The sequence below is a fragment of the Mixophyes fleayi genome, chromosome 3, assembly GCF_038048845.1.
Source record: "Mixophyes fleayi isolate aMixFle1 chromosome 3, aMixFle1.hap1, whole genome shotgun sequence".
Taxonomy (NCBI): domain Eukaryota; kingdom Metazoa; phylum Chordata; class Amphibia; order Anura; family Limnodynastidae; genus Mixophyes; species Mixophyes fleayi.
Window position 1 is genome coordinate 164,643,410 of NC_134404.1, and position 26,810 is coordinate 164,670,219.

Consider the following 26,810-nt stretch of genomic DNA (forward strand, 5'->3'; position numbering starts at 1 on the left):
ATAAAGCATTTTTTAATAAAAATATTTAAAAAAATAAAATAATTTGTTTTACAAAATTGGCCAGTCATTTATAGTTGTACAGAGAAAATTTAATTATTCACATGGGTCCCTGCCCCATAGGAGCTTACAATCTAAATTTCCTAACTATTTGCAGTTCTGCCATACCTGTCAATACATAAGAGAGGTTCCTCTTTCTTGCAGTAAATTTTACATGTTTAAGCAAGTTCGCTTCAAAATGAGTATCATCTTTTTGTGGACTCCGTGGTATAGAACCCAGAAGCTAAAATTGCCCAGAAATATCCCTATAGATCAGTAGTTCATCAGATGACAATTCATGTAATATTAACGTATATTCATGCTACATTTACATATTTTTACGCTGCAGATGTGGATTGTGAAAAACATCAGGACATTTCGTACATATACGATGTTATATAGCGCTAGAAGATAAAAACTTCTTCCAAAGTGGAGCACTATCAGGTGCTTAGTGACAGGTTTTCAATAATAACTCACCAAAGTAACATTGCAGAACAGCCCCAGCATGGAAAGTGTGAAAACGAAAAAAAAATAATAAAAATGATAGCATGTCGATACCCGAAGCACAGAAAAGCTTTGCATTTCATTACTTTGTGCCATGCATATTATAATGACATTGTCATTTTTTGTGCTAGCCTGTGCTGTGTTACATTTATTAAACAAACATGCAAATAAAAAACTGCTATTTACCAGACATTAAAACCACGAACAATTATACAATAGTGTGGAGGGTAGGGGTGGGGTTAAGAGATAGGCACACAGTTCAACAGCAGCTTCAGAAGACAAAGTAGGAACAGGAGTGAGGCGGGTGAACGTACTATGTACAATATAAGGGTAGCAAAGAGAAAGCAACTATATGACAAAGTTCCATTTAGTAGCATCTTCTATACTGGGCCTTATGAAGGCCATAAGTTATCCAGGGTGAGAAAAGGGCAGAGCTATCCCACTTCTTTGATGAAGTTACCACCACCTGACATGTGATAGACTCCCAAATTGCAACAAGAGATCTCCAACAAATCCGCTTAAAAGAAGTGTATTCAATCAATTTAAACATACTTGGTAAATATATATATATATATATATATATATATATATATATATATATATATATATATATATATATATATATATATATATATATATATATACATACACACACGTTAACCCGTGCATGATACTCATGCATTCTAGTCAAATCAAGCTACTTAAGGTCTTAAAAGGGTCCTTGTCATGCATTTGGGCCTAGCCCAGGCCTCCTCAGGGGGAGAGTGTTACTTCCCGACGCAAGCGCCCTTTTTAATGTGTGTTCATGAGGTAAAATTACCTCACGAAAATGAGTTTGAGCCCTTAACTCGTAAATTTAGCCTTTACTACCCCTCCCACGGGGGGAAGGGGGGATGATGGAAGTTAACCGACTTCACTATTCTAATTTTTTTGTCAAATACTGTCAGTATACCAAATTTCAGGTCAATTGGATGAGCCCTTTCTGAGAAAATAGCATTATCTAATATATAAAAGAAAAAACTAAGAATTTAGTAGGTCAGTGTATAACTCTGCCGAGCAGGTGGCGCTGCAGCTTGTTTTTTTTTTTTTTTCACACACACATACACACACGCGCCACTAGGCTTTTATATTATAGATATAAAAAAATATATATGATATTGGTTTAAAACAAAACTAAAAACGCACACCATAAAATGGAATAAAAGAATGTTATAACGAAAGTATAACCCACCCCACTGCCCTGTAAAAAATGTGACATTATGATATCTAACTATCAGAGGTACTGCAATGGAAAAGCAAGTCGCAGAACAGCCAAAGAAGAAACATGAAAAAGAGGACTACAATCCTATTTGCCACTCTCTACTTCTATATAAAGCTGAACTACTGCTTATTCTACAAAGAAAACTATAAAGAAGGGTCATTAGCTAGTTCTGAAGGAAGACCTTGATGTTTTCAAATGGACAATCCATAAAGTATACTTTTATAGCTACTCACAGTGAAAACATAGGACAAGAAGTTACACAAGGACATGTGAAACAATTGCTACAGGTTAACAAAAAAAAAAAGAAAAAAAAAAAAGTGTGGTCTATATAATCAGAAGACACAAGAGTGAAGCAGCAGTCTGCTGAAATATTACAAGTACACATTTAAAGCAAATTAAAATTGAGCTGAAAACAACTAAATTGATTATAATATAGAAAACATCAACATATTGTTCTTCCCCTACACTTAGAGCTGTGTCTCTTGTCCCCTACAGCACCAGTGGCATATTCCATGTTGGATGACAACATGGTACACACAGATAGGTCTCTTTTTTATTTTTTGGAATAGAACCCGAAATTCATTAGAATCTGAGCTGGATTAAGAGCCCTCAGGCCTTCTCAGGGCCCCCTGGCACATACCACCCTCTGTTGGAGAAATGTATTAGTCTTGTGCATTTTTAAATGCATGAGGCAAATCTGACTTCCCAGACTCCTCAGAGTCCTGTCAGACCATTGTGAGGAGACATCAGGCAGACCCATAATTCAGTACTCAGAGTGGAAGTTTATTCATTTCCTGCCTGAGCAGCAGAATGACTGTCACATCTACAGGTAAGTAAGAGGGTAATAAGGCAGACACAGAGGGGGGAAATTGGATCCTTATCTTAAGTGTCCCAGGCCCCCAAAAGCCTTTATCCAACACTGATTAAAATTAATTCATCAAGCTCTGAAAGCCAAATCGAGAAACATATAGTTAGGTGCACTGAACACTGCACATAACTGTGTACATGTAATTACCAAAGATAAGACTGCAGAGTCAATTCTGCTCATGAGACCTAGAGGCAGTGATATAATAAAGCATGCACTACCCTTCAGTCCCAACCCCCGACCCTATGTAGAATCACTGTGCACCAGCTACCAATATAAAAATACACATAGCCTTGTAAAGTCACACCTACTTTCACCCGGCGCAGTGTGCAAAGCTTGCTGCTTCATCTGTAACTTGCACTTACATAATCCATTGTCACATTTTTGCTCACCAAAAGAAATGATCCATTCACACACAGGTGGGAGTAATACATCCAAATTTGACAAAATGTAATAAGGCAATATAAATGGATCCACATGGAGTACAAAAACAAATTTTTTTTTCTGAATTTTTTTTTTTTTAAGACAGTTTAAGTACAAACTCACCTGAGGCATCAAATGTGCTGCCCGTTGCAGTAGTTGGAGCAGCAGCAGCAACAGGAGCAGCGGCAGAGGCAGCAGCAGGTTGACTGGCTCCAAAGGCTGCATCAAAGTTGGGCTGAATGAGGGTATTCTGTGAGGGGGTAATTGGTGTAGGAGAAGGTGCCATAAAGGAACCGCCAAATCCTTAAAACGAAGCAAAAGACTGAGTAAATAAAGATTTTATTTTCCGTTAATTCATGTTTTTCAAGTTTCCTGACATCACCCAAATGAAATAATCAGAAGCAATACAAACAGAAAACAAGAAAGAGACAGCAAAAAAACGTTATTATGTAACAGTTACAAAATGATGCCAGCACCACATGGTACCCAAAACCTCTCACGCCCTCTAAGATACAGAGCCCAACATTCGATTTTCCATTGAAAGGAACTGTAAAGAAGAACCAGCTTCTATTTCAGTTTCCTGTTGTCATTGGATAGCAATAGACATCACACAAAACATTTATGTAAAAAATTCCTAGTATGTTACCCAATTTCAAAGTTTCCATTTTTAATTGGTAATATTAATTTCCCTACTGATGTGAGATTCACGGGTCTATAGTTATTATATTCTTCCCTACTGTGTGTAGTGGATCAACATTTGTTATTCTCCCATCACCGTAAATGTAGAGGGCCCATTTGTATTTACCATTAATGATTCTGAGTAAAACTGGTTATTTAGGTAGTCTGCAATTTCTTGGTGCCCTTTAACATATCCACCACTTTTAGTTTAGTTTCCATATTCTCTCCATACGGGCACTTTGTGGGGTTTCCAATTGCCCAGAAACTCCCCTTCCATCCAGTAATCATTGACCATCCACTTTAGTGCCGCGGATCTACAGATCCATTCCACCCCTCTCCCTACACTGTACGTCTCAACCCCCTTTTTCGTGGGAGGTGGGCAGCATGATAATGCAGTCCCACGTATGCAGAAAATGAGAGTCTGCTTCTTAACGCCTACCACCCGTCTCTGTAGATTTCAGTGTAGTGGGAGGGCCCTTACTGTAATAAGGGCGGAGGCTGAGTACTAACTTAATGGGGAGTGTAGGTGTCCATCATTTAATAGTGGGTGGGAAATATGAATTTATTGGCAATTTATTTGATGGTAGGTGCCATATGCAAGCTAATTCCTAGTCACGTAAAACTGCAAATATGTGTTTGTGAATTAATTCCTAGTAATAGCTTCATATGACTCAGAAGAGCTGTGCACAATCAGATGTTAAAACCTTAACACTGAATCTAAGTTAATGTGTCCCTTTAATTATGTTAAATTCTTCTGTTCTCCCCAGAGGGTGTTTGCAGATAAGAGAGCCAGACCCATGATTACAGATGAGCACCTTTAATCCATTTATGGCACAGGTCGCAAAAGATTAAACCTTTGAAACATAGATTTAAAGGACAGTGAACTGCAACACACATCTGGGATGTTTCGACATTTCATCTGCTGAGCAGGCAGCTGGGCTATATGTTAATGACAAACTGGGACACAAGAAAATATCATATTTTCTCCAGTATCATACTTACAGAAAGCATGTGTGGCATTAATATGAAGGGAATCTTATGGCCTGTTGTGTGGAGGTACAATCATATCATAAGTCATTCAGGTGAGACGTTAGGACAGGATAAATAAAACCTGGCTTCAAAAAGGTGTTTTCAACAGTAGTCAAAAACCTAATTTGCATTAACACAGACTTTCTAGTTCGGACATCACAGGAAGGGGGCTACAGGCCCTGCAGCAGTGAAATTTTAAGAAGTTGTTCACTTTGAGAGTCAATCTGATATTTAAGAGTATCCCATTTTTTGTTTCTCCCAGCAACAGAAACTTGCTCATACGCGAGTGTATTCTGTGTTTTATCAGTTTGATTATACAAGAAACCATTGCATTTTATCTTTGCACATTATGTCATTTTTGATTACTTGTTTTATCTCAAGCATTGTGGATCTATTTAACATATTAAATTACACTTCATAAATTCAGATCTCTGTGTTCTTCAAAATTTACATGCAAGACAGCTTGGTCAAAATGCTAAATAGTTACAACACGGGAAATAATTTTGGATATTTCTGATTAAAGTAAATTGTGATAGATTAGTAGTAATGGAGAACTGAAGGCTTCCTGATTAGAAGTGTCTGCTCTTTACAAAAAACCTTGGTGGTGGCATATTTTGTAAGGCAAAGATAGTGTGTGGCATAGATAGGGATAGATTTAATAATTTTAGATAGACCAGCTGGTTGTTTTTGATTAGCCCTATATCACACCCATGTCACGCAGGCTCAGGTGAGTGCTGGTCTTGGCTGTAGGATTATAATATTGGGGTCATAGCAATAGTAATTAATTTAAGGCTGTCTGATTAATGTCAGGGTGGTTTGGGGATTATTTATTTAATGTGGTGCTGAATTTAGGGTGAAGGAGGGCCATTGATAAATTGTGAATACCAATTATTTAATATTGGGGCTGTTTGGGGGGAAATATGTATTTATTAAATGTGCGTACCATTCATTTAATATCAGGGCATGTTGGAGAGTTGGGGAGTTGATCTATCTATTAATTCGGGAATGCTATTAATTTAAATGTTGGAGCTGGTAGAGGGGTAATAGGCCTATTTATTAAATGTGAATGCTATTAATTGTGAGGGCTGGTTTCAGGCAGGGAGGCCTAATTATTAGAAGATGCCTCAGTCATTTCATCTTAATAATCTATCCAATTACACACCTTTTCCTAGTGGTCTGTAAATTATTTGATTTCGAAAAATCTCTCATCTGCTTCTAAAGATACCCAAATACTCTCAAATCCTATCTGCATTATGCCTTAAAATAAGTTGCTTTTATCTGCAAAGTCACCTCATTTTTCCCCCACTCTAAACACTTTTGTAAACTAGGTCTAACTAGGAATAATTATGTTCCAACGATCGCTATTATACTATAACTCCTTAACAGAGAGATCTAAACTATCCCTGAAAAAACTGAACATCTCATTACGAACCTGTCTCCCTAGTACCAGGATACAAGCAAAGTCTTTTGAAAAATGTCCTTCCAAACTTCAAAGTAATGACCAACAAATCCAAACACCTCCTCTTTACATTTGACACTGTTTCTCTGTTTCTAGAACAGTCAACTACTTGGCAGCTCCTACAACCTGTAGTCTAAGCAGGAGCCCACAGCTTCAATAACAATTTTATGCCGAGATAGAAATTATATAAAAGGCCAGCTGCTGGGGCAAGTCTACTAGCCATAGTCCTTACTCTTCCAGATCCTACGGTAGACCAAAAAGCTCTTATCCTAGGTAGTATCTAAGAGAGCGGTAACAATTTAGGGTGTTACGGAGAGAGCATGTTACAATTTCTGACTGTAACTGAATAACTTCACTGTGAAAATATGAGAACTGCGTATAGATCTCACTGCATATAGATCTCACAATCGTTTAATCTTCAAAGTGTTGCACAATTTATAAGCGCACTGCGCTAATCCAGACATGCACACAACAACATTGGTATTATAGACAAAGTCAAAACGTTTCCGTTTCCAATCCACTGATGTTTTTGAAACTTTGTTCTATTCTCTGCAGCCCATGAAAGCAGAACACTAAATCTAACCGTGAACCTCACTATACAAAATCTAAACAATGATTTTAACACCGCTCACCATTCTGGTTTTGCACATGTACTATTTACTCTTTACATGTTTTGCAAGTGAGCATTGGGAGTTAACTAATGTGATCTTTACCCTGTGCTCACTATTATTTTAAGTGGTCCAGATAATGGCTACAGAACCATGAAAAAACACACTGGTATGGGATCATTTATCTGGAAAACTTAGTCAAAAAGATCTGAAGCACAGATAGACAAAAAAAAAAAGTACATAATGAATGCTACTCAGAGAGAAAGTCTAACACACAGACCTAATCATGGAACACTTCATACAGTCATACATAGGAACAGTGCTAATTAACTTAAGAAGTTGAAGGTCAAGATTATGGGGAAAGGCGGAGTAATATTTAAATGTAAATTAGAAAATGTTATACAAAGTGTTACACAAAATCCCTAAGGATTCCAGATAATAGATCAAATGCACCAAAATCTATATAAGGAGATATTGTGACCGGATGGGTTTACGTCACCACCTGGTCTGTAAGGGGAAAGGAGGAACGGAGGAATGTTCTTCCTGCACAGTTTATCCTGGTCTCCTGCGCACTGTCAGTAATCAACTGTTACTGACCTCTCCTACTGGTGTCACCCTGCCCCGACACTCGCCAATTGCGAATGCCAAATGTGCAATAGTTGTAGGAGAATTCGGCTGCCACCACTGGGCTCCTTTGCAGCACCCAGAACTGCGTATTTCTGAAGTAGCTGGTATCACTGCTGTAATACCTCTTTGCTGTGTGCTAGCTGGTACTTCCTGACCGCTTACTATGGATCAGGACTGCTGGGTAGCGGGCCGAGCATTGAGACAGACGCTGGGTTCAACACAGGACAGCGGGGGAACAGATTACAGTGTAAGCTCTTATCTGTTGGTCACAGTAATAGTCGCAGGCAGAATCTTTAAGCAGTAATGGTTTATTGCTCAAGAGTCCTGACAAGGACTTTTACACACCAGATTGTGCTACTGGTGATCATCCAGAAGTTCAGATGGAAAATGATACATTGCATGGTAAAACAGTCCTCCTTTTATACAGATTCTGACACATTTTCAGGGGGTAACCCAGTCCCCTGATCCGACCAGGCACTGAAACATCCGATATCACATTAGATAATTTAACATCAGGATGTAATCTAATCTTGCAACTAACACAATTTATCTTTAAAATCCACTGACATTTACGCTCTACATCATTATTAGCATGTCTTGTTAGAGAGACAGGAAACATAACAGGTAACGACCCACTGCTGAGCCTTCAGGCCAAAGCAGGTGTTTGTCATTTCAGAGAAGAAAATAATGAACTTTAATTTAGGCTTTTCTTTCCTCCACAAACACATTTCCTCCACCATGGCTACTGCATCAGAAAACAGTACATTTCTAACACACAAATATAACCGTATCAAATTCAGTACATTTGCAATTATATAAATTGTTGCACTGCACTGATAATTTAAATATATTCTTAAGTGATTCAGCCACAGATATCATATAAAAAAAAAAAGTCCTAAACAATTTTGAACTAGTGATAGTTACCAGCCAGCAAATCTGCTGAAGCCGACGAATTAGTAGGAGCCAAGGCTGCAGGCTGTGGTTCAGTTACACTTCCAAAAGCATCTGTTGCATCGTTCATATCAGCAAGAAAAGAAAACAAGTAATTGTTATGAGTTTTGTTAGAGCAAAGAGATAACATCTAAAATGTAATCATTATGGGTTTATTTCTAGACAGCATCTAGACCCTCATTCTTAAGTAAATAGTTATTTAGATAGTTGCATAAAGAGTTCTTTATGAATTCTAGAGAATTTAAGGTAAGCTGGAGTAAATACAGCATATCAGTTGGTAATGTTATGGGGAACATGTCAAAAAAAAGCCACTATGACCCAACATATTTAGCTAATATAATGCCTATTGTAAGCCATTGTGCATGTATCAATGTGGCAAGATGTCATCTGTTATGGAGCAACTTACTCAATATGATATTTATTTATATATATATATATATATATATATATATATATATATATATATATATATATATATATATATATATATATATATATATATATATATATATATAAATAACTGCATACCCTTGACTGTACTTCTTACCAATATTTTACACTATTTTTAAGTTTTACCTGTACAAAAGAAAAAAAATAGTAACTATTAACAACACAGGGAATAAGATGTTTTATTACACATTTGCTGGGTTTGAATTAACCAAGAATTATGTTAATGCTGCACAAATGACCCAGTTAACTTGAGCCAACAACTAAGACATATTAATACCACAGTGTGCAAACCTGCTGACTTACTGGTGATGCTTTGGCCTCCCTCAACTTATCATTCCTATGATGTGGTACGGTTTCCTTCAGCCAAACTAATGACAGAATGGGATGATTGTAGGACCTCTATCATCTCAATGGTAAAAATGTACCCTCCCTTCCAGAATGTATATACTAGGACGATATATAGGTCTCAGATTTTACTGGATCAGTCATCCAATTGTAGCCTCCGTTGTGGTCTGACACAATGTACCAATTTCACCTCCCTTCTCTGGAGTCCATAGACCTCACATTAGGAATATGAAAACTTGGATGGGCCCAATATAACCCCAGCTCTCACTAAATGTGAACAGTTGAGAATCGGGATTGTTTTCTTTAACCAGTGGAGCTGGGACAAGTCTCTTTACACTACAGACTCTCGGATCCCTCTCAGGTTTACTTCACACTCACCCATGGTCTACTTTCCTTAATAATAGAGTCTACACTTCTTTCAATATCAAAATTAAGCAGAGTCTTAAAAACTTGTACATCAGTTGTATCAGACCCCACAAGTTTACTCACATTGCCTAAAGGTGTGATACTTTAGGATATACCATAAAAATTTGTTTTTAATTTGTCCACTAATTTCAAACAGCTTTCTTTACTTAATCTAAGGAACTAAAAATGTGCACATAGTTTAGATAATACGTGCAATTCTACCCATGAAAACTTGGATATTTCTGAAGCACAATACATTCACCTTGCTGTGCAAAATCAGTTTTACAAATTGAGGTTTATGGCATGTTCAAAAGTGTGCCACTGGTCTTTGGGTCTTGTTCTGTATTTTTAAAAAGAGACCAGGAGGTAAATGTATTATGCTGTGATTTTTTTCAACTCGCCGGAAATCGGTGACTTTGCAGCTTAAATTTAAAGCGGCAATGGCTTGCAAAGGCAAACTTGCCTTTACAAGCCCATCGCGCTTTCAATTTTAGCTGCAAAGTCGGCGATTTCCGGCGAGTGAAAAAATCGCAGCATAATACATTTACCCCCAGTTTTGTGCATCCATATTGCACCTTGTAATGTGTCTAGATAAGCGCCAAGCAATGTAACACAACTTCACACGTAAAAATACCACATGTGATAAAGACAGTCCCAATCTCCCCTTTAACTCCTGATTAATTTTATTTTTTCTTTTTTTATTGAAAGGGGTTGTGCAAAAGTGGTAGGAGACTGAACTTTGAAGTGATATTTACACTTTTGCACAGTGCACCTCTGGAGATGTTAAGACCTCTCCATACACCTGGACACTCTTCTAGTATGTAGACTTCTACACGTTTAGTGGTATCCATCAAGTGCACTCCATAAAATTACGCAAATTATGTTTACAAAGTGTCATAATTTCTAGTTTTATTATTTAAAGTCAGACACAAAAACCCATTATTTTGTGTAGCTTCCACCTCCACTTGAACTGCTAAAAACTTAATGTCCCTTTAGTTTCTATTGTTTCTCACTAGCCCCTCCCTCTAGAATGTAAGCTCTAGGGGGAGAGAATCCTCTGCCCTATGTCTAGCTTGCGTCCAGTCTGTCTTCCTTGTTTGTCCCAGTCATGTCTGATGCTAAATTATTTCTGTATGTCATGCGATTTGTTCTGTGAATTGCATCCATGCATTTATTATTCTGTTCTGTACTTGTTATTTCTACTGTTCACATGTATGTCAAATTTGTACTTCTAGGTCAGACGCTACGGAATCTGTGGCGCCATACAATATAATTATTGTTTTCCACAGGAGCAATTGTGCATACAAAAAATGCACTGCTCTTTTATTGCTTCCTAAATGTCCATCACTTAATGCCATACAAGGCTCTTGATACAGTGAATGTGTACACCATGATTTCAAATCAATGACAAGACTACCTTTATATTTTAATTTTCTACAATGCTCTTTATTTTTTTTTATTTTAAGAAGTGAACCATTGTCCTGATAACAGTGGTATTTCAAGCACCCAGAGCAGAAAGTGACTAGTGCAAGGTATCTGAAAACCAAAGATCTAATAATAGTGAAGAGCCAGGGAGTATTGACTGCATATCGTATTTCCCATGTAAGTAATTGTAAAGGACAAGTGGAGAGAAGCAGTAAAATGTGTTCAGCGCCCACTTTATTAGCTCGGTTTCAGAATTTAGCATAAACATGAACCCATGGATTCATCCTGCCTTGTGCTAAAGGTGCAGGCTGGTGGTGTAATGGTATGGGGAATGTTTACTGGGCCACTTATTATCAATTGAGAACTGTTTAAATGCCAAAGCCTGAGTATTGTTGCTGATCCTTTATGGCCACAGTATACCCATCTTCTAATGGCTACTTCCAGCAGGATAACGCACCATGTCACAAAGTACACATCATCTCAAGCTAGTACCACGGACATGACAATGTGTTCATTGTACTCCAATGGCCTCCACAGTCACCAGATCTCAATCCATTAGAGCACATTTGGCATGTGTTGAAAGGGGAGATTTGCAGCATGAATGTGCAGCAACTGTGTGATGCTATCATGTCAACATTGACCAGAATCTAAGGAATGTTTCCAGCACCTTGTTGAATCCATGCCAAGAAAAATTCAGGCTGATTTGGAGGCAAATGGGTGTCCTACTGAGTACTAGAAAGGTGTACCTAATAAAGTAGCACATTAGAAATGATAAAATACTCTATTAACTTAGATAAGATGGCGCAGCAGATGTCAGCATTATCCATGTTCCAGTTAATAGTTACGACATGTAAAAAACTGGCAGTTGCTCTCTGAGAAAAACTGTATAGGATATCTTCTATATTTGGAAGAAAAGCACCTTTAATAAGAAAAGACAAAAGATAAGGAGTTGCAGACCCACCTCCAAATAAGTCGAGCACAGCGGAGGTCTCCATCTTTGCAGGTGAGGCGGTGGACACAGGGGTTGGAGCTGCAAATGTGTCCACTGCAGTGATCATGAAAGAAAATTAGTTACAAGGTTGAACATATTACCAGTCTATACTCAAAATTGGTATTCCCATATTAAAACTACCTTTATGTAGCCAAAATGGACATTAAACATTCATGAATACTTTGTCAGTTACAGCTTAACACAAAACATTTACATCAGTTCATGTACATTTATATAATGTAAAAATAATTTATAGAATGCAACCCCCCAGAACCCTATAGTTAACATTACCAAGGGCTCCCCAATGCATTAGATACATATATTACACAGAGATGTCGAGGCTGCTCTGAAGAGTACAGCATCTCAGATCTGGATACCCATTGCAGTCCTCAGGATCTGCATTCCAATTTCAGATCTATGCTTTATAGAGAATTATTGAATATGTATAAAAAAAAAACAGTGTTCTGTAGAGTCCTCATAAACCATAGTAACTCTGACTTGGCAGTGCCCAAAGAGCTGTATAAGGGTGCAGCACAATAGAGCGCAGCTCTCAAGTTGGGGCAAAATTACACCCACCTGGGCAAACAGAAGAGGAGAACACACTTTTTTCAGGGCAGTGTAGGGTGTATATGAAATTTATTCTATATACATACCGAATTTTAGAGTGTATAATATACATATTATGAAAAAGGAAACACACCTTGGAATCCCCCCTAAGAAAATACGGCCTCAGCCCTGATCTCTCCCTCACATTATATATAGACATATACACACATTATTACAGTTGTATGCAAAATATTAGGCACCTCCTGCTCAAGTGGCATGTCAATACATTTAAATATGTAAAATTTCATTATAATGGACAATTACTATTTATTTGCTGAATGAACAGATTGGAAAAATAAGACAGTGAATTTGGCATGGGCACCATATCAGTTGGTACCTAGTAACACCTTTTGGTAGAAATCACAGCTTCCAAATATAGTCAGATAAGAGTATTTATGTTCTTGCTTTAGTAATTTGTTCCCAGTCTTCCATGCCCAACTCTTGTAGCTCAGAAATACTCTTGCATGGATGTTTGAGATCTCCTCACACATTTTTAATGGTATTTAAGAATATTACAAAAACCTTAATCTTTCATTCCTAGAAGTACTATTGATTAATTTCATCGTTTCATATCATATAGGTTTTATATTGTTGTCTTGATGAACTCAACTGGGACATTCGCTTCTAGGATTTCCTGTAAATTATGTGAAACCATTCTACCTTCCACCCAGACATTATTTCCTGTGCCACTGGCTGCCTCTAAGCATAATGGATCTGCCCCAATGCTTAACAGTTAGAAAAACAATTCTTTACTTTAAATGCTTCATCTGGTTTTTCTTCACCCTGTCCAGGGCAGCCGACCAATAGCAAGAGAGCTTGCAGCTTTGTCTTCGTTCAAGCTATTAAAACTACCCAGACCTTGGCTGTGCATGCAACACTTTTCCAGGGAGATGGTGAGCATGCACCAAACAGAAGCCATACAGGATCTGAAAAGACGGCAGTCCAATTCTTTATTTTTCTTACTTGCCATGTTTTGTATTTGTAGGTTGGTGTATCCACCTACCTCCTTCCTCCACTGCATAGGGAATGGCAGAAAGATGTATGGAGCACCGTATGATCTATGTTTCACATTTAGTAGAGACTTTTCTTGGGAGAAGGGGTGGGGGGTTGTCTTCCAGATCTTGCCTTGACTTCAACAGTTCCTCCTAACCTCTATTTCTTTATACTGCTTCTTACAGTTCCAAGCTGGAAACATTTAGATATCTATTTATAGCCTTTCCCTGCTTCATAACAGTCAATTATCCTTATTTCCAAGTCCCCAATCAGCTGCTTAGAGGATCCCATGGTAGTTGTAAATAGCCACAATTGAAGGGTCAGAGTATTTAACTAACTCTAGAATTGTCTTCACCTGACTTAATTTACGGTCTAAGTCGTCTAGCAATTTCTTATGCCTTAAAAAAAAAAAAAAAGTATGCAAAAAAACGTATTTCAGCCCATATGCGGAGTCGGAGGCATGTCAAAATGCAGACAGCTCGGCATTTGTCACATATAAACGTCTATAAAAGGTCGCAAATGCAGTATAAATTTGTTTACATAGGAAAAAATGTATTTGCTATTAGGCATCACAACACAGCACATCTAACCTTTTGTATATGAAGGAAACTAACAATTTTTGTTAAATTTTTTTGTCTAATACACACAAAACTCTATAATATATGCACAATCAATTAAGAAAGCACCCTGTAAGATTCAGAGGGGAAATCGCAATCAGCAACAGTTAGCTACTGCTGGCGATCATCATCATCAGCTCCTTGGCCGTTACAAATAATACTGCAATAAAAGGCATATTTGCGTTCAAGTCTGCATCAGCTCGCAGTTCCGTGAACACGCCTTTACTGTACTCGGCCAACCCCCTTCTTAAGGTGCAAGTAGGAGCAAGTGTGGATGCCTGCACCCCTGCACACGTGTGGATACATGCATGTTTATTTGTGGGCATGCACAGAGCGAAATTACACAATTTACGCTACACAAATGTGCGTACGTTCATCTCTGCATTAGGCCCTCGCTTATTTTCCCCCCAATCTACTAAAATCGGCAAATAGCAATTTTTCCTAAAAATGTTCAGAAATGTTATGCTTGTTTGTACCCTTTAGAGGTGTTAAGTGCTTTTCATTTTCCATCACCACTTTTTACAGAAATAGAAAATCTATTATCCCCACAGAAAATATCACAGAGTCAAGCTGAGCTGCCCAGTGATACTGGCTGGCAGCAGTCAAATCAACCATCCGCCAGCCTGTCCTGGATGCATCTATGCATGCGTGACCTGGCTTGCCAACTCACACATACAGTTTAGTATTTAGTATTTTGTGTGTAGCTTGTTGATCAGCAATTAATGTGATGACTTTGATATAGCCTGGCTAATTTATCTCTTGGACATAGGACATAAGTATCAGTAATACTCAAGCAAGTCTTGTATTTTAAGACTGCAATTGACTCTTTATGTTAAATAAAATACAAACTGATACAATGGATGCATGGTTTTCTATGTAGATATGCTCTGAGGCTAGGTGCTTGACATTACTTTACTGCTCATTATAGAACGGGAAAATACAAAATTCCAGAAAAAAAACAAAAAACAAATGAAAAGTATTTTTTCAAAAAAATTATGTAAAAAAGAAGAGGATTTATGTACTTACGTTAAATCTGTTTCTCTGATTCCGTCTGGGGGACACTGCTTACCATGGGGGTTGTGGAGGGGAGCACGGGAGTTGGCACCTAGCTAGTTAATTTCTAGCACTGCTGACAGACCCCTCCCCTCTACAATCCCCCTGCCTCTTCCTGTTCAGTTAATTAAAAAGCCCAAGGAGAAAAGGCCAATCAAACAAGAGCACACAGAGGAAAAGCAAAAGGGAGGGATTGCAGTGTCCCCCAGACGGAATCAGAGAAACGGATTTAACGCAAGTACATAAATCCTCTTTTCTCTTTCATCCAGTCTGGGGGAAACTTCTTACCATGGGGATGTTCTAAAGCAGCCCCCTAAGGGTGGGACCACTCTGAAAGCCCCGCTCGTAAAGCACTACGAGCGAAATTTTCATCCGCAGATGCAAATACATTAAACTGATAAAATTTTGTAAAGGTGTGGACAGAGGACCAGGTGGCTGCCCTGCAAAGCTGGTCTGCAGAAGCCCCATTTCTCGCTGCCCATAATGCCCCTACCAATCTGGTGGAATGGGCCGTAAGTCTCTCTGGCACAGGACGGTTAGCCTTTATGTAAGCTTGCTTAATGGTTGCCGTAATCCATCTTGCAATGGACTGTTTTGAGGCTGGCCAGCCTCTTTTGTTAGAATCATAAAGAACAAACAGAGAATCTGTATGTCTAATTTGAGATGTTCTTTTGACATAAATGCGGAGAGCCCTAACCACATCTAACTTTTCCATAGACTGTTGATCAGAATGGGAAGTAGATGAAAAGACTGTAACTACAATTTCCTGGTTCAGATGGAAAGCCGAAACTACTTTTGGAACGAAGGAAGGGAGGGTTCTTAATACCGCTCTGTCCTTGTGGAAAACCAGATATGGTTCCCGGCAAGACAGAGCTCCCAATTCTGAAACCCTACGTGCAGATGCAATTACTAAAAGAAAGACGACCTTCCAGGTAAGACACCTAAAATCTGCTGTAAGTAATGGCTCAAAAGGAGGCCCTTTAAGCACATCCAGTACCAGGTTAAGATCCCATGGTGCTGTAGGCGGAATGTAACGAGGCAGAATATGTAAGACTCCCTGAAGAAAAGTCTTGACGTCTGGCAAGTCCGCTAACTTCAGGTGAAAGAAAACTGAAAGCGCTGAAACCTGAACTCTTAATGAACCTAAACGAAGCCCTGCTTCCCGCCTATCCTGAAGAATAGCCAATAAGCGAGGGAGACGAAAGGACTTATTTTCGATCCATCTAATATATGCTCGCCAAATACGATGATAGATGCGAGCCGAAACCGGTTTCCAAGCTCGCAGCATAGTGTTCACTACACTGGGGGAAAAACCCCTAGCTCTCCAGAGGCTGGCTTCAACAGCCATGCCGTTAAACTGAGCTGAGGTGCCTTGTAGAAGAAGGTAGTCTCGTGACGGAAGACGATATCCTTGTCCTACCGCATGGAGATTATGTCCGCGTACCACACTCGATGCGGCCATGAGGGAGCTATTAGAATCACTGGCCGACCGCCTTGCCTCACTCGTCTGAGTACTCGAGGAAGCATGGGAATCGGGGGAAACAGATATCCCAACCTGAATTCCCATGACATGGACATCACGTCCACCACTACCGCTAAGGAGTCTCTTGCCCTTGCGCAAAACCTGTGAACTTTTTTGTTGTGTCTGGAGGCCATGAGATCTATATCCGGAAGACCCCACCCCTGAACTAGAGACTGAAATACTTCCGGGTGGAGGGACCACTCCCCTGGCATCATCACATTGCGACTGAGGTAATCGGCCTCCCAATTTTTTATTCCTGGAATGAACATCGCCGAGATTGCTGGAACATACTGTTCTGCCCAAAGGAATATCTGAGCTGCCACTCACATTGCAGCTGCACTCCTGGTTCCTCCCTGTCTGTTGACATATGCCACAGCCGTGGCATTGTCGGACTGAACTCTGACTGGGTGTCCCTGAAGAAGAGTCTGGGGCCCCCCGAGAGCTAAAAGAATTGCCTTCAACTCTAATGTGTTGATTGATAAGGCTGATTCCTGAACTGACCAGAGACCCTGGAGCCTGAGGTGCAGGACTACCGCCCCCCAACCTCTCAGGCTGGCGTCTGTTGTGGCTATGATCCATGACCATGGAGCAAAGGACCTGCCCACCGACATGTGATCCTAATTCAGCCACCACTGAAGCGATTCTCTCGCCCCTGTTGACAGCGAGATCCTCTGGAGATCCAAATGTAGGTGGGATCCTGACCATTTTGTCAACAGATCCCACTGGAAGCACCGAGAATGAGCTCGACCGAAGTGGATGGTCTCGAAGGAGGCCACCATCTTTCCCAGCAGCCGCATGCACAAGTGAATTGAGGGGCTGGGAGAAGACAAGACCTGAGATGTTATACTCCGAATTTAACGGATTTTCTCCGCAGGCAGGAACACCTTTTGCTGACTGGTGTGTTCATGATGAGCCCTAGGAAGACCATGCGTTGACACGGAACCACCTGGGATTTCTTTAAGTTTATCAGCCACCAATGGCTCTCGAGAACCGCCAAAGTGAGGGATAAGTGCTGACGTAAGCAAATCTCTGAGGAGGATTTGATGAGCAGATCGTCCAAATAAGGCACTACCTGAACTCCATTTTAGGTGAAGACACGCTGCCATCACGGACATGATCTTCGTGAAGACCCTCGGAGCTGTGGAGAGGCTGAAGGGAAGATCCCGAAACTGATAGTGGGAGGCCCCCACTGTGAATCTTAGGAGGGACTGATGGTCACTCCAAATGGGAACGTGGAGGTATGCGTCTTTTATGTCTATGGAAGCCATAAACTGATCCTTCTCTAAGCCGTTTATTACCGACCTCAGGGATTCCATCCGAAATCTGTCCACTCGTAAGTACACATTGGAGGTTCTTTAGGTTTAAAATGGGTCGAAAGGACCCATCCAGCTTCTTAACCAGAAAAATATTTGAATAAAACCCCTTTCCCTTCTGGTTGTCTGGGACCCTGCAAATGACTCTTTGCGGAAGAAGAGAGGTGACACAGGCCTGTATTGCCTGTCTTCTTGTTGGATCTCGGGGTAGTGGGGTTACAAAGAAACGATGTGGAACCAGACCCAGCAGGTCTATCATGTACCCCCTTGATATAATGCCCCGAATCAAGGGTCTTGGGATGACACTGCCCACTGTTCCTGAAACAAAGACAGATGTCCCCCCACTGGCGCCACCTCCGGAAGAGTAGAGTGGTCGTCAGGACGCAGGCTTCTCCTGGGTCTTGGAGGCCTGGCGCCTAGCTGCAAACGAGGATCTACCCCTGAGAGAGGAGCCTCGAGCATTTGGTTGTCTACCTCTAAATGACTGTCCTCTAGGCAAGGAGGTCCCCCTAAAGGGCTGTCGAAAGGAGCTGAACCGAGGGGTCCGGCCCCTACTTGAGAATACTGGCAAAGAAGTGCTTTTGCCCCCGGTTGCCTGGGAAATCATAGTATCCAATTCCGGGCCGTCAAACCTGCTGCTGAAAAGGGAATGGTCTCAACAGACTTTTTTGATTCCGAATCTCCCTCCCAGGATTTCAGCCATAACGTTCTTATTGCTGAAATAGATGCAGCCTGAATAGAGGAGGACACAGACGCTGTGTTCTGGGCCGACTCATAAAAGGTACCCCGATGCCTCTTTCAAATGTAAAGCCAGGGGAAGTAAATCAGAGTCCTGTAAAGCCTCTGCCAGTTGATCTGCCCATGCTTCCATGGCTCTAGCAACCCAAGCTGAAGCAAATGTGGGTCTAAAGGAAGAACCCGCTGCCACAAATATAGATTTTAGCTGAGATTCCACTCTGTGATCAGTGGCATCCTGCAGAGTTGCTGAGCCCGGGACTGGTAGTAAAGTGTGTCGGGCCAAACGGGCTACTGGAATATCCACTTTAGGGATTCCCTCCCAGCGAGCCACGTCCTCCTCCTGCAATGGATACAGGGAAGAGAACCTCCTGGGAACAGAGGACCTTTTATCAGGCTGTTTCCAGGCTCCCTCTACAATATCTCTGAGTTCTACAGAAGGGGGAAACCGGATAGCCTTCCTTTTGGCCTTCTTAAATAGACTTCTGTCTCTAAGACTAGGATCCTTCGGTTCTGGGAGGTCCAACGCTTGTCTCACCGCTAAAACCAAATCATCAATAAATTGGCTTTTAGGGTTCTCTTCCTGTTCCAAAGGTTGAACCTGGTCAGGATCAGAATTTGTTTCCCCTTCCTCCTCTGAAAACCCCTCAGAATCTGAGAGGACCATAAGGGGATTAGCGGATCTAAGCCGCTTCCTTTTAGCAGGCGGGATGTTTGGGGATTCAAGTAACTGGTTTAGTTTGTCCAAACCTTTTATAAATGCTGCGGACCATGCCGGTTTTGTGGGAACAGGGGGCTGGTCCGTAAGCAAAGAGGAAGGTCCTGGTATAGACGTTCCAATAGAACCTGTGGTAGCAGGGAGGCCCAAAGGTGTACTAGCATTATTAGCCGCCGAGGCTGCCACACTAGATAGCAACTGAGTAGATTGTGAGATAATCTGTGCTAAAGAGGAAACAGACTGTTAGGGAGGCCGCCTAGGCCGGTTCCTCCGTCAGTGGGGCTGAATTATGCTGGGTTTGCGCAGGGGGGACCCCTGTTTCGCAGACAGAGCAGAGCGCCAACGGGTCCTTCTGCCCACATGGTAATTTAACCTTACATCTTGAACATGTAAAATACTTTGTCATAGGGCCCTTTCCATTATCTGTCATTTTTACAAAGGAAGGCACACCAAACACACAGACTTAAATTGAGATTTAGAGAGACAGAGACAGAGAGTGAGAAAAACAAGTAATCAAATAATCTGACATAAAAGTTGTACTTGTATTTTGTTAAACAATGATGTAATATCTTGGCAAGTAGGAGAACTATAATATAACCCCTATTAGCCCACTTTGCAGTCAGAGCAAATACAGTAATATTGTTTAAATAAATCAGATAGATACTTAGCCCACAGTCCAAACAGGGGAGAAGTCCAACAGCAGTGTCCTGGTGCCTGCTCCCTCTGATCTGTGTCCTTTCCCGGGCTTCTCCTTGGCACCAGAAGACTGGGCTAGTCCAATTTTTTTATGGAGAGCAGGGGAGCTCTATGTCTTAGCCCCCCTCCCCCTCCTATAATGCTGTCTCTCTGTTACAGCTTTGCTCTGTTTTTAGTTAGAAAAAAAAAATGTGTATGCGGCAGAGTAGTGGAGACCTCAAGAGTTGAGGTCTCTGCAGCGGTTTGCACTCCGATGCCCCCTCCTATGTATGAGGGGGGATCTTGGTATAGCCCCCTTCAGTTCTCCTCGCTCCTCCGCGGATCCAAAAAGGCCACCGGCATTTCTTATCTCCGATAACCGGCACTCTATGCCTGCAGTGGCAGCGCCGGTTATCGGGGAGGCTCCAAGAGTGACAGCGGTCCGGAGAGACCGCTTGTCACTCTCTATTCAGGCACCCTATTTTTTTCTCTGTCAGTGAGAGCCTCTGGCTCTCATCTGACAGAGTAGTGCCTGCGCTGCTATTCTGGGAGTGTGTTCTCTATAATAGAACACACTCCCAGGTCTGCCACCTAGATAAAAGTTCCTAAAGAAAAAGACTAATAAAATTGAAAAATAAATAAAATAAAACTAAAAATGACATGCAGTAGCTAAAACACTGCCCAACTCCATGGGCACCTAAAAAAAACTGAACAGGAAGAGGCAGGGGGATTGTAGAGGGGAGGGGTCTGTCAGCAGTGCTAAACTTAACTAGCTAGGTGCCAACTCCCGTGCTCCCATCCACAACCCCCATGGTAAGCAGTGTCCCCCAGACTGGATGAAAGAGAAAAATATTTTATAAGTAACCCACATTTTCCCATGTTTATCCTCTCAGGATAGTGGTAACAGGAGATTCTTGTTAATCAGACTACCCCACGCTTGAATGGGGAAGGCTATTGCCAGAAATAGCAGGAAGTAGTCCTTGATAGATGGGAAGGAACTTGTGTCTTCACCATAGATAGGGCTATTCAGTGATCTATGCAATTTGACCAGGGGTGGACAAACGTTTGCATACAAGTATGAACATATAATCATCTCTCTGTGATAATGTCTTACACAGATTATTGCCAAGCACTTTCGTGTGCCTACATATTGTGAGGAACAGTTTAATGAGAGCACTGATGGGCAGTTTAGGGAAAACCTTACTATGATACATTTTAGCAATAAAAGAAAATGCTGTTATCTGGGGCACTCTCAAACATCCAATAAAATAGATCCCATAACAGGTTAGACAGATTGACAGGACAGACATAAGAGCCAGATAGGACAGATAGATACCCAGGACAGACAGTCATGAGATAGAAATATTAACAAAAGTAAAATACTTTAACACTTTATTAACCAGATCTGTCTAAAACACCCAAAACTGAATAGTGGGCACAGAGTAGGAAATGTTTGGTAGTAAGAATATCTGCCCTAGGTCTTCTCTCTGTAGTAACACAAACAGTAATAATTATAGAAGTAGGCAACCGGTGTGTTTCTAGCTACTGCAAAACCCAGTAAGCCCCAACATGCCATGTCTTCTAGCAGGAAGCTTATAGTGGATGACTTAAAATGGAATTAGTTCCCATAGTATATCTAGAAAATAACCAGGCATTTGAAGCTAAAAAATCCATAGCAGATGGGTTGGGTTGAAATGTTACCGCAGGCATAAGATGCCCTAGATGCAGTGTGCAGTTCATGAGACATAACATACCAGCAAGCAGCAATATGGACAGTTGGTTATCCAGTTCAAATTCATCTATAACCAAATGGGTTTGCAGAACTCTAGGCAACAGACAGCTGCAACTCATCCATAAGGCCTACATGTCACTAAGTGCTTTGCACAAAAAAGCACTCACCAGATAAGAGATCTCCAGTGAGGGAAGTCTCAGGCACTGGAGAAGCCCCATGCGGTGGGGATGAGAAAGCATCTTCCCAAAGCAAGAGGAAAGAAGAGCCAAGTCAGTTTCTTAAGCAATGAGAAAATTAGAAGACATTCAGCAATAATTCATGGAGCCAAAATGTTAATGAAAAAGGATGTCATGCTTTACCTGTACCGAACAGGTCTATGCTAGGTGTAACTTCTGGCTTAGGAACAGCAGCCACTTCCGAAACAGACTCAAATAAATCTAAGACCAAATACAAGCAATGTTATTTCTTCAATGGTCAGCTTCTAGCAAATGAACAATCTGTTTCGACTTTATGAATAAGAGACAAGCATGCAAAGAACAGTTGCATGTTAATCACCGGACATACAGATTTCATTTGTATACCAGAACATACAGATGAATCCAGACCATCTCAAACTCAAGTGTCATCTTACCAAATTTCAATAATAGGAAACAGTTGGCAGAAGCCCTTTATGGTCTAGGACAGTGTGTGTTTGGTCTTAGAGTCCAGTTTTAATATTGTCCTATAAAAAGTGTCCAAGGTTTTAAGAGATGCAACCCTTTTTAATCCATAGGGGTCGATAGCAGTGGGTCTTCGCTTACAGCCCAAAATTCATTAGGTCATATGTTTTTTGTTCTCTCCAACTGAAGATATGGCGAGCTTAGTCTCAATCTAAAATATCTAGAACTCTATTAGTGCAGGAATGATGGAAAAATCAATACCAAAATAATTTGAACATAGGAGCGCTCTCAAATTACTTTCCACTTGTGGTATAAGTAAAGAGTCAATGGGCTTTAGACAAATAATAAGGTGTCTGGACAATTGAAAATTGAATAATCCCATCACTATGGGAATTGTATTGCATTTCCACAGATTATTTTTATATATATACACACATATATATTACACGCAAGGTAAAAGCAGTCCTATATTACAAATGAAAGTCTCATTGCTTAGTTATAACATGGCTTGTATAATCTGTTTGTTAATGTTTATTTGGACACAATGCTGTCTTTAACCTACAACTATGCTACACTGTATAACAGGGGCAGGCTGGGCTGGGGGGCATCTGAATTTTTGTTTTCCTTTAAAATGTTCCTAACAGTTTACTTGAGTCTTGCTAAAATTTGCCAGCCTAATATTGCTATGGCAGAATTTAAAATATCCAACCTGTCTAGGAAACACGAAATACAGTTTTAACCCCAAAAAATCCCAATGAGGGCTTTCAAGGCATTTTCGGCATAACTAAAAAGGCATGAAACACAATTTTGCAGTGAAACAAAAAGAAGCCTGTGTGACTGGTAGCCATATTTATAGGGAAGCAGCATGAGGAATTTACTGAGCTAATCTGCCCACGTGATCGATGTATATACTTGTCACTATGGAAAAACTTTGTTGCCTTTTCACTTATAATTTGTTTGCTTGTGGGTTTATTTCCAAAGAAGGTCTAACACTCTTCGAAATTCTCAAGTTCCTATGTTCTTTCTTTGGTTATAGAATATCAGGAGCCTTATTCTAGGTTATACGATTGAAATCCTGTCTCTATAGCATTGATATTGGCCATGCCACTGTGCATGATTCAGGCGCCAAAAGGCTGGCTTCAGTGTCCTGCAATTGACTTAAGTACAGGAAATCTGCAGTGCATATGAAAACAATGTTCTGTAGAAGCAGATGATATTTGAGAATGCAGAACATTTTGGTGGTGCTTCATTATTTGGACAAAGTACTTTTAAAAACGAACTTTCAGAGATTCATTTTTCTCATAAGCCAAGTCATGATGATGATTGCAAGGGTAAAGTGTAGGAATGCCCAGATACCCAATTTAATTAGTTTAGAATATAGTAAAATATAAAATCGAGACTATGTTTATGTGTTACAACTTGAGATTTTGAGGTCGGTTTCATCAACATGGCCTAAAAAAAAAAAAAAAAAGGAATGAAGCATAATTGAATATAAAGATGTACCAGAAAAGAAACAATGAAGCAATGAAAACAGAAGGAATCACCTCTACTTACGAACAGAAACAAAAAAAATAAAAAAACACAACAAAAAGCAGACATTTACCACCAAAGATATCTAGAGCAGGAGGAGCAGTAGTTGTTGTGGTAGTGCTGGCAGATGTGGTGGTGGCAGCAGTGGTAGTGGTAGTAGCAGTGGTAGTAGTGGTAGCAACTGCTGCAGCAGGAATAGGAGGAGGAGGTGGAGAAGGAGTAGTTGCGAGAGCAGCACTAGCGGCAGTTGTACTAGTCGTAGGGGTAACTACAGGAGTGCTGCTTTCAGTTGGCTTCAAAGCAAAAAGGTCCAGTTCAGGAGCAGCTTCTGCACTACCTTCGGATGGGGCAAAGGGGTCTTATAAGGAAGGAAGTGGAGAACAGATGGAAAAGTTAGGAAGGAATTACACATTAATGTCATCTAAGGATCAGGAACACAGAACACACCAATATTCTATGAATAAACACTGCATGTAGTTTTTTTTATCAACAGCCATATATAGATTTACAAATCAGATTCTATTCTTCCCAGTTATTACAAACTGTTACGAGAAACAAGTCAGACATTTATAGAGAGAAAACAGCAGAACGTTACAAACAGTGCATGTATTTCACAGAGGATAAAACAATCTAATCTACTTTAGCTACAAACAATACAGCATATAAAATTACAAACATTGTCAGGAACAACTAGGAGGAATCAAGTCAGTACAAAGCATGCTGACAGATGACAGGTAGCAGACATGAAACCCACCGTTTCCAGAGCATGCATCTAGGGCCGCTGCAACAGGGGTAGGGGTAGGAGGTGCTGCAGCCCCTTCTAGTGTTGCAGGTGCTTCACCAGGAGAAGCAGCAAAGGCATCTGTCGTGAGGTTTTGTTTTGTTTTATATTTAAGCAAAAAGCAAAAGAAGAGGGAAAAATAAAAAAAAATTATATATATATTGTATTATCCACTTATACAACAAGTGTTACCTTTTTATATGCGAATACATAAAAGATAACAGACTTATAATGTATAAGGGCTGGTGCATGTAGGTTAGATGCTTGTGATGCAGACAACTACTGAAGACTGCCCTTGTGGTTCATATTAACGAATATCCTTGCTTGACCAAAGGCGATTCATTTTTTACTCTGTGTTCAAGCAGGGATATGCTTAATAGTGTGATGGGTGCTACATAAGCATGGGGTACAGAACCTCACCTTTTGGATCTCTGAATATCAGAAAGGAATTGCAAAGGTCCAATCAAAAGAAAAGCAAGGGATTTCAGCCAAATAAAACATTTATGATTTATAAGCAGTATTTAATAAGCTTTGGTTGCCCCTCCCACGTGAGACTCTTATTACTTGAACCTAGGAGGCCTCCTGTAGCTGTTCACACCGAGTTTGATCCCATACAGTGCAAAGAAAGCTGGTGAGTTCGCAGCATGACTTGCTGTCGGCTTAATGTAACAGATGTGGGGGAATGACTCCACCCTTTTTATATTCGAGAGTGCAGGTACAATAGCATGGAGTTGCCGACTTCATTAAAATTTCTAACCCCACTCTAATCAATTTCCAGCAGTTGGATTGAGAGTAGTTTGTCAGGAGAAGCATAGACTTATACTACACTAGACTGCACTGGGCAGAAGATTTCATCGGACAAGAGTTGCATCCATTTAAAGAGGTCCTGCAGTCATTACATACCACCTGTTCTAGGAGCTTGAAACCCAAGAACAGCTTCAGTCCTGCTGCCATGGAAAGATTTCTGCTCCTATTTGTCAAGTGGCGCTGCCTAGCAGCTGGTATCAGGTAGTGGTGCGGATACCAGGAGAAAGATACACGCCAATGTGCTATATTGGAGCAGGGTAGTCAGTAAAGAGGCATTGACAACACTTTTAAAAGGTAAACTATTAGCAACATGCAAAAGTTTATATATTATGTAAAATTACACATAACAGAACTTTATTAATAAATCATAAATTTAGGCAGTTTTAATAGTTATTTTTTCTCTTTACCTTTTAGGTTAGTCATTTTTGAAAACTGAAAGTGTTACTGTTGTTGTAGCTGTGTATGTAGAGGTTAGCTCTCCATATACAGCAAAGTACTATAAAGTTTAAACAAATCTGCACTGTTCTGTCATATATAGTTCTATACAATATTAAAATCAGTTTGCGAGTTAGGCTTTAAATCCGTAGTTTGGAGCACATTCAGTACTGGAACCTCTTAACCACTTTCAACATGGTAACAAAATTCAAAATTGAAAGACCATAAATACATAAAAATTATATAAAACAAAAAGATTCTAATTATATTTTCACTGCATCCCCCCTTCTGATTATTACACCAAATCAATATTAAAAAAAAACAAAAAAAAACAAAAAAAACTTATGCAGCGAGAACTTTGCTTGTCCCTAATGTTTTTGCAATATTTTAAATTACCAGGGTTGGTTTCAAGTTTTGTCAATAATAAATAATAATAATAATAATAATAATTATTATTATGTAGGTAGACTGCACAATTTCTGACCATACTCAGAAGGACTGTGTAATGACCATAAAAGTTTATTTAAAATTGTATCAAAACATAATTATATACAGATCAGTGGTGAAATACAATACA

General features: G+C 40.1%; 1 protein-coding gene across 1 annotated transcript in view; it reads right to left on the reverse strand.

The window, feature by feature from the left end:
* SNAP91 (synaptosome associated protein 91) overlaps positions 1-26,810 on the reverse strand; it is a 120,233-nt gene that overhangs the window by 10,524 nt on the left and 82,899 nt on the right. Inside the window, exons 17-23 of the mRNA XM_075202707.1 lie at positions 24,965-25,072; positions 24,284-24,568; positions 22,381-22,458; positions 22,189-22,260; positions 12,028-12,111; positions 8,415-8,495; positions 3,213-3,392 (exon numbers count right to left, since the gene is read on the reverse strand). Coding sequence (XP_075058808.1) covers positions 3,213-3,392; positions 8,415-8,495; positions 12,028-12,111; positions 22,189-22,260; positions 22,381-22,458; positions 24,284-24,568; positions 24,965-25,072 — 888 coding nt within the window. The remainder of the gene's footprint in view (positions 1-3,212; positions 3,393-8,414; positions 8,496-12,027; positions 12,112-22,188; positions 22,261-22,380; positions 22,459-24,283; positions 24,569-24,964; positions 25,073-26,810) is intronic.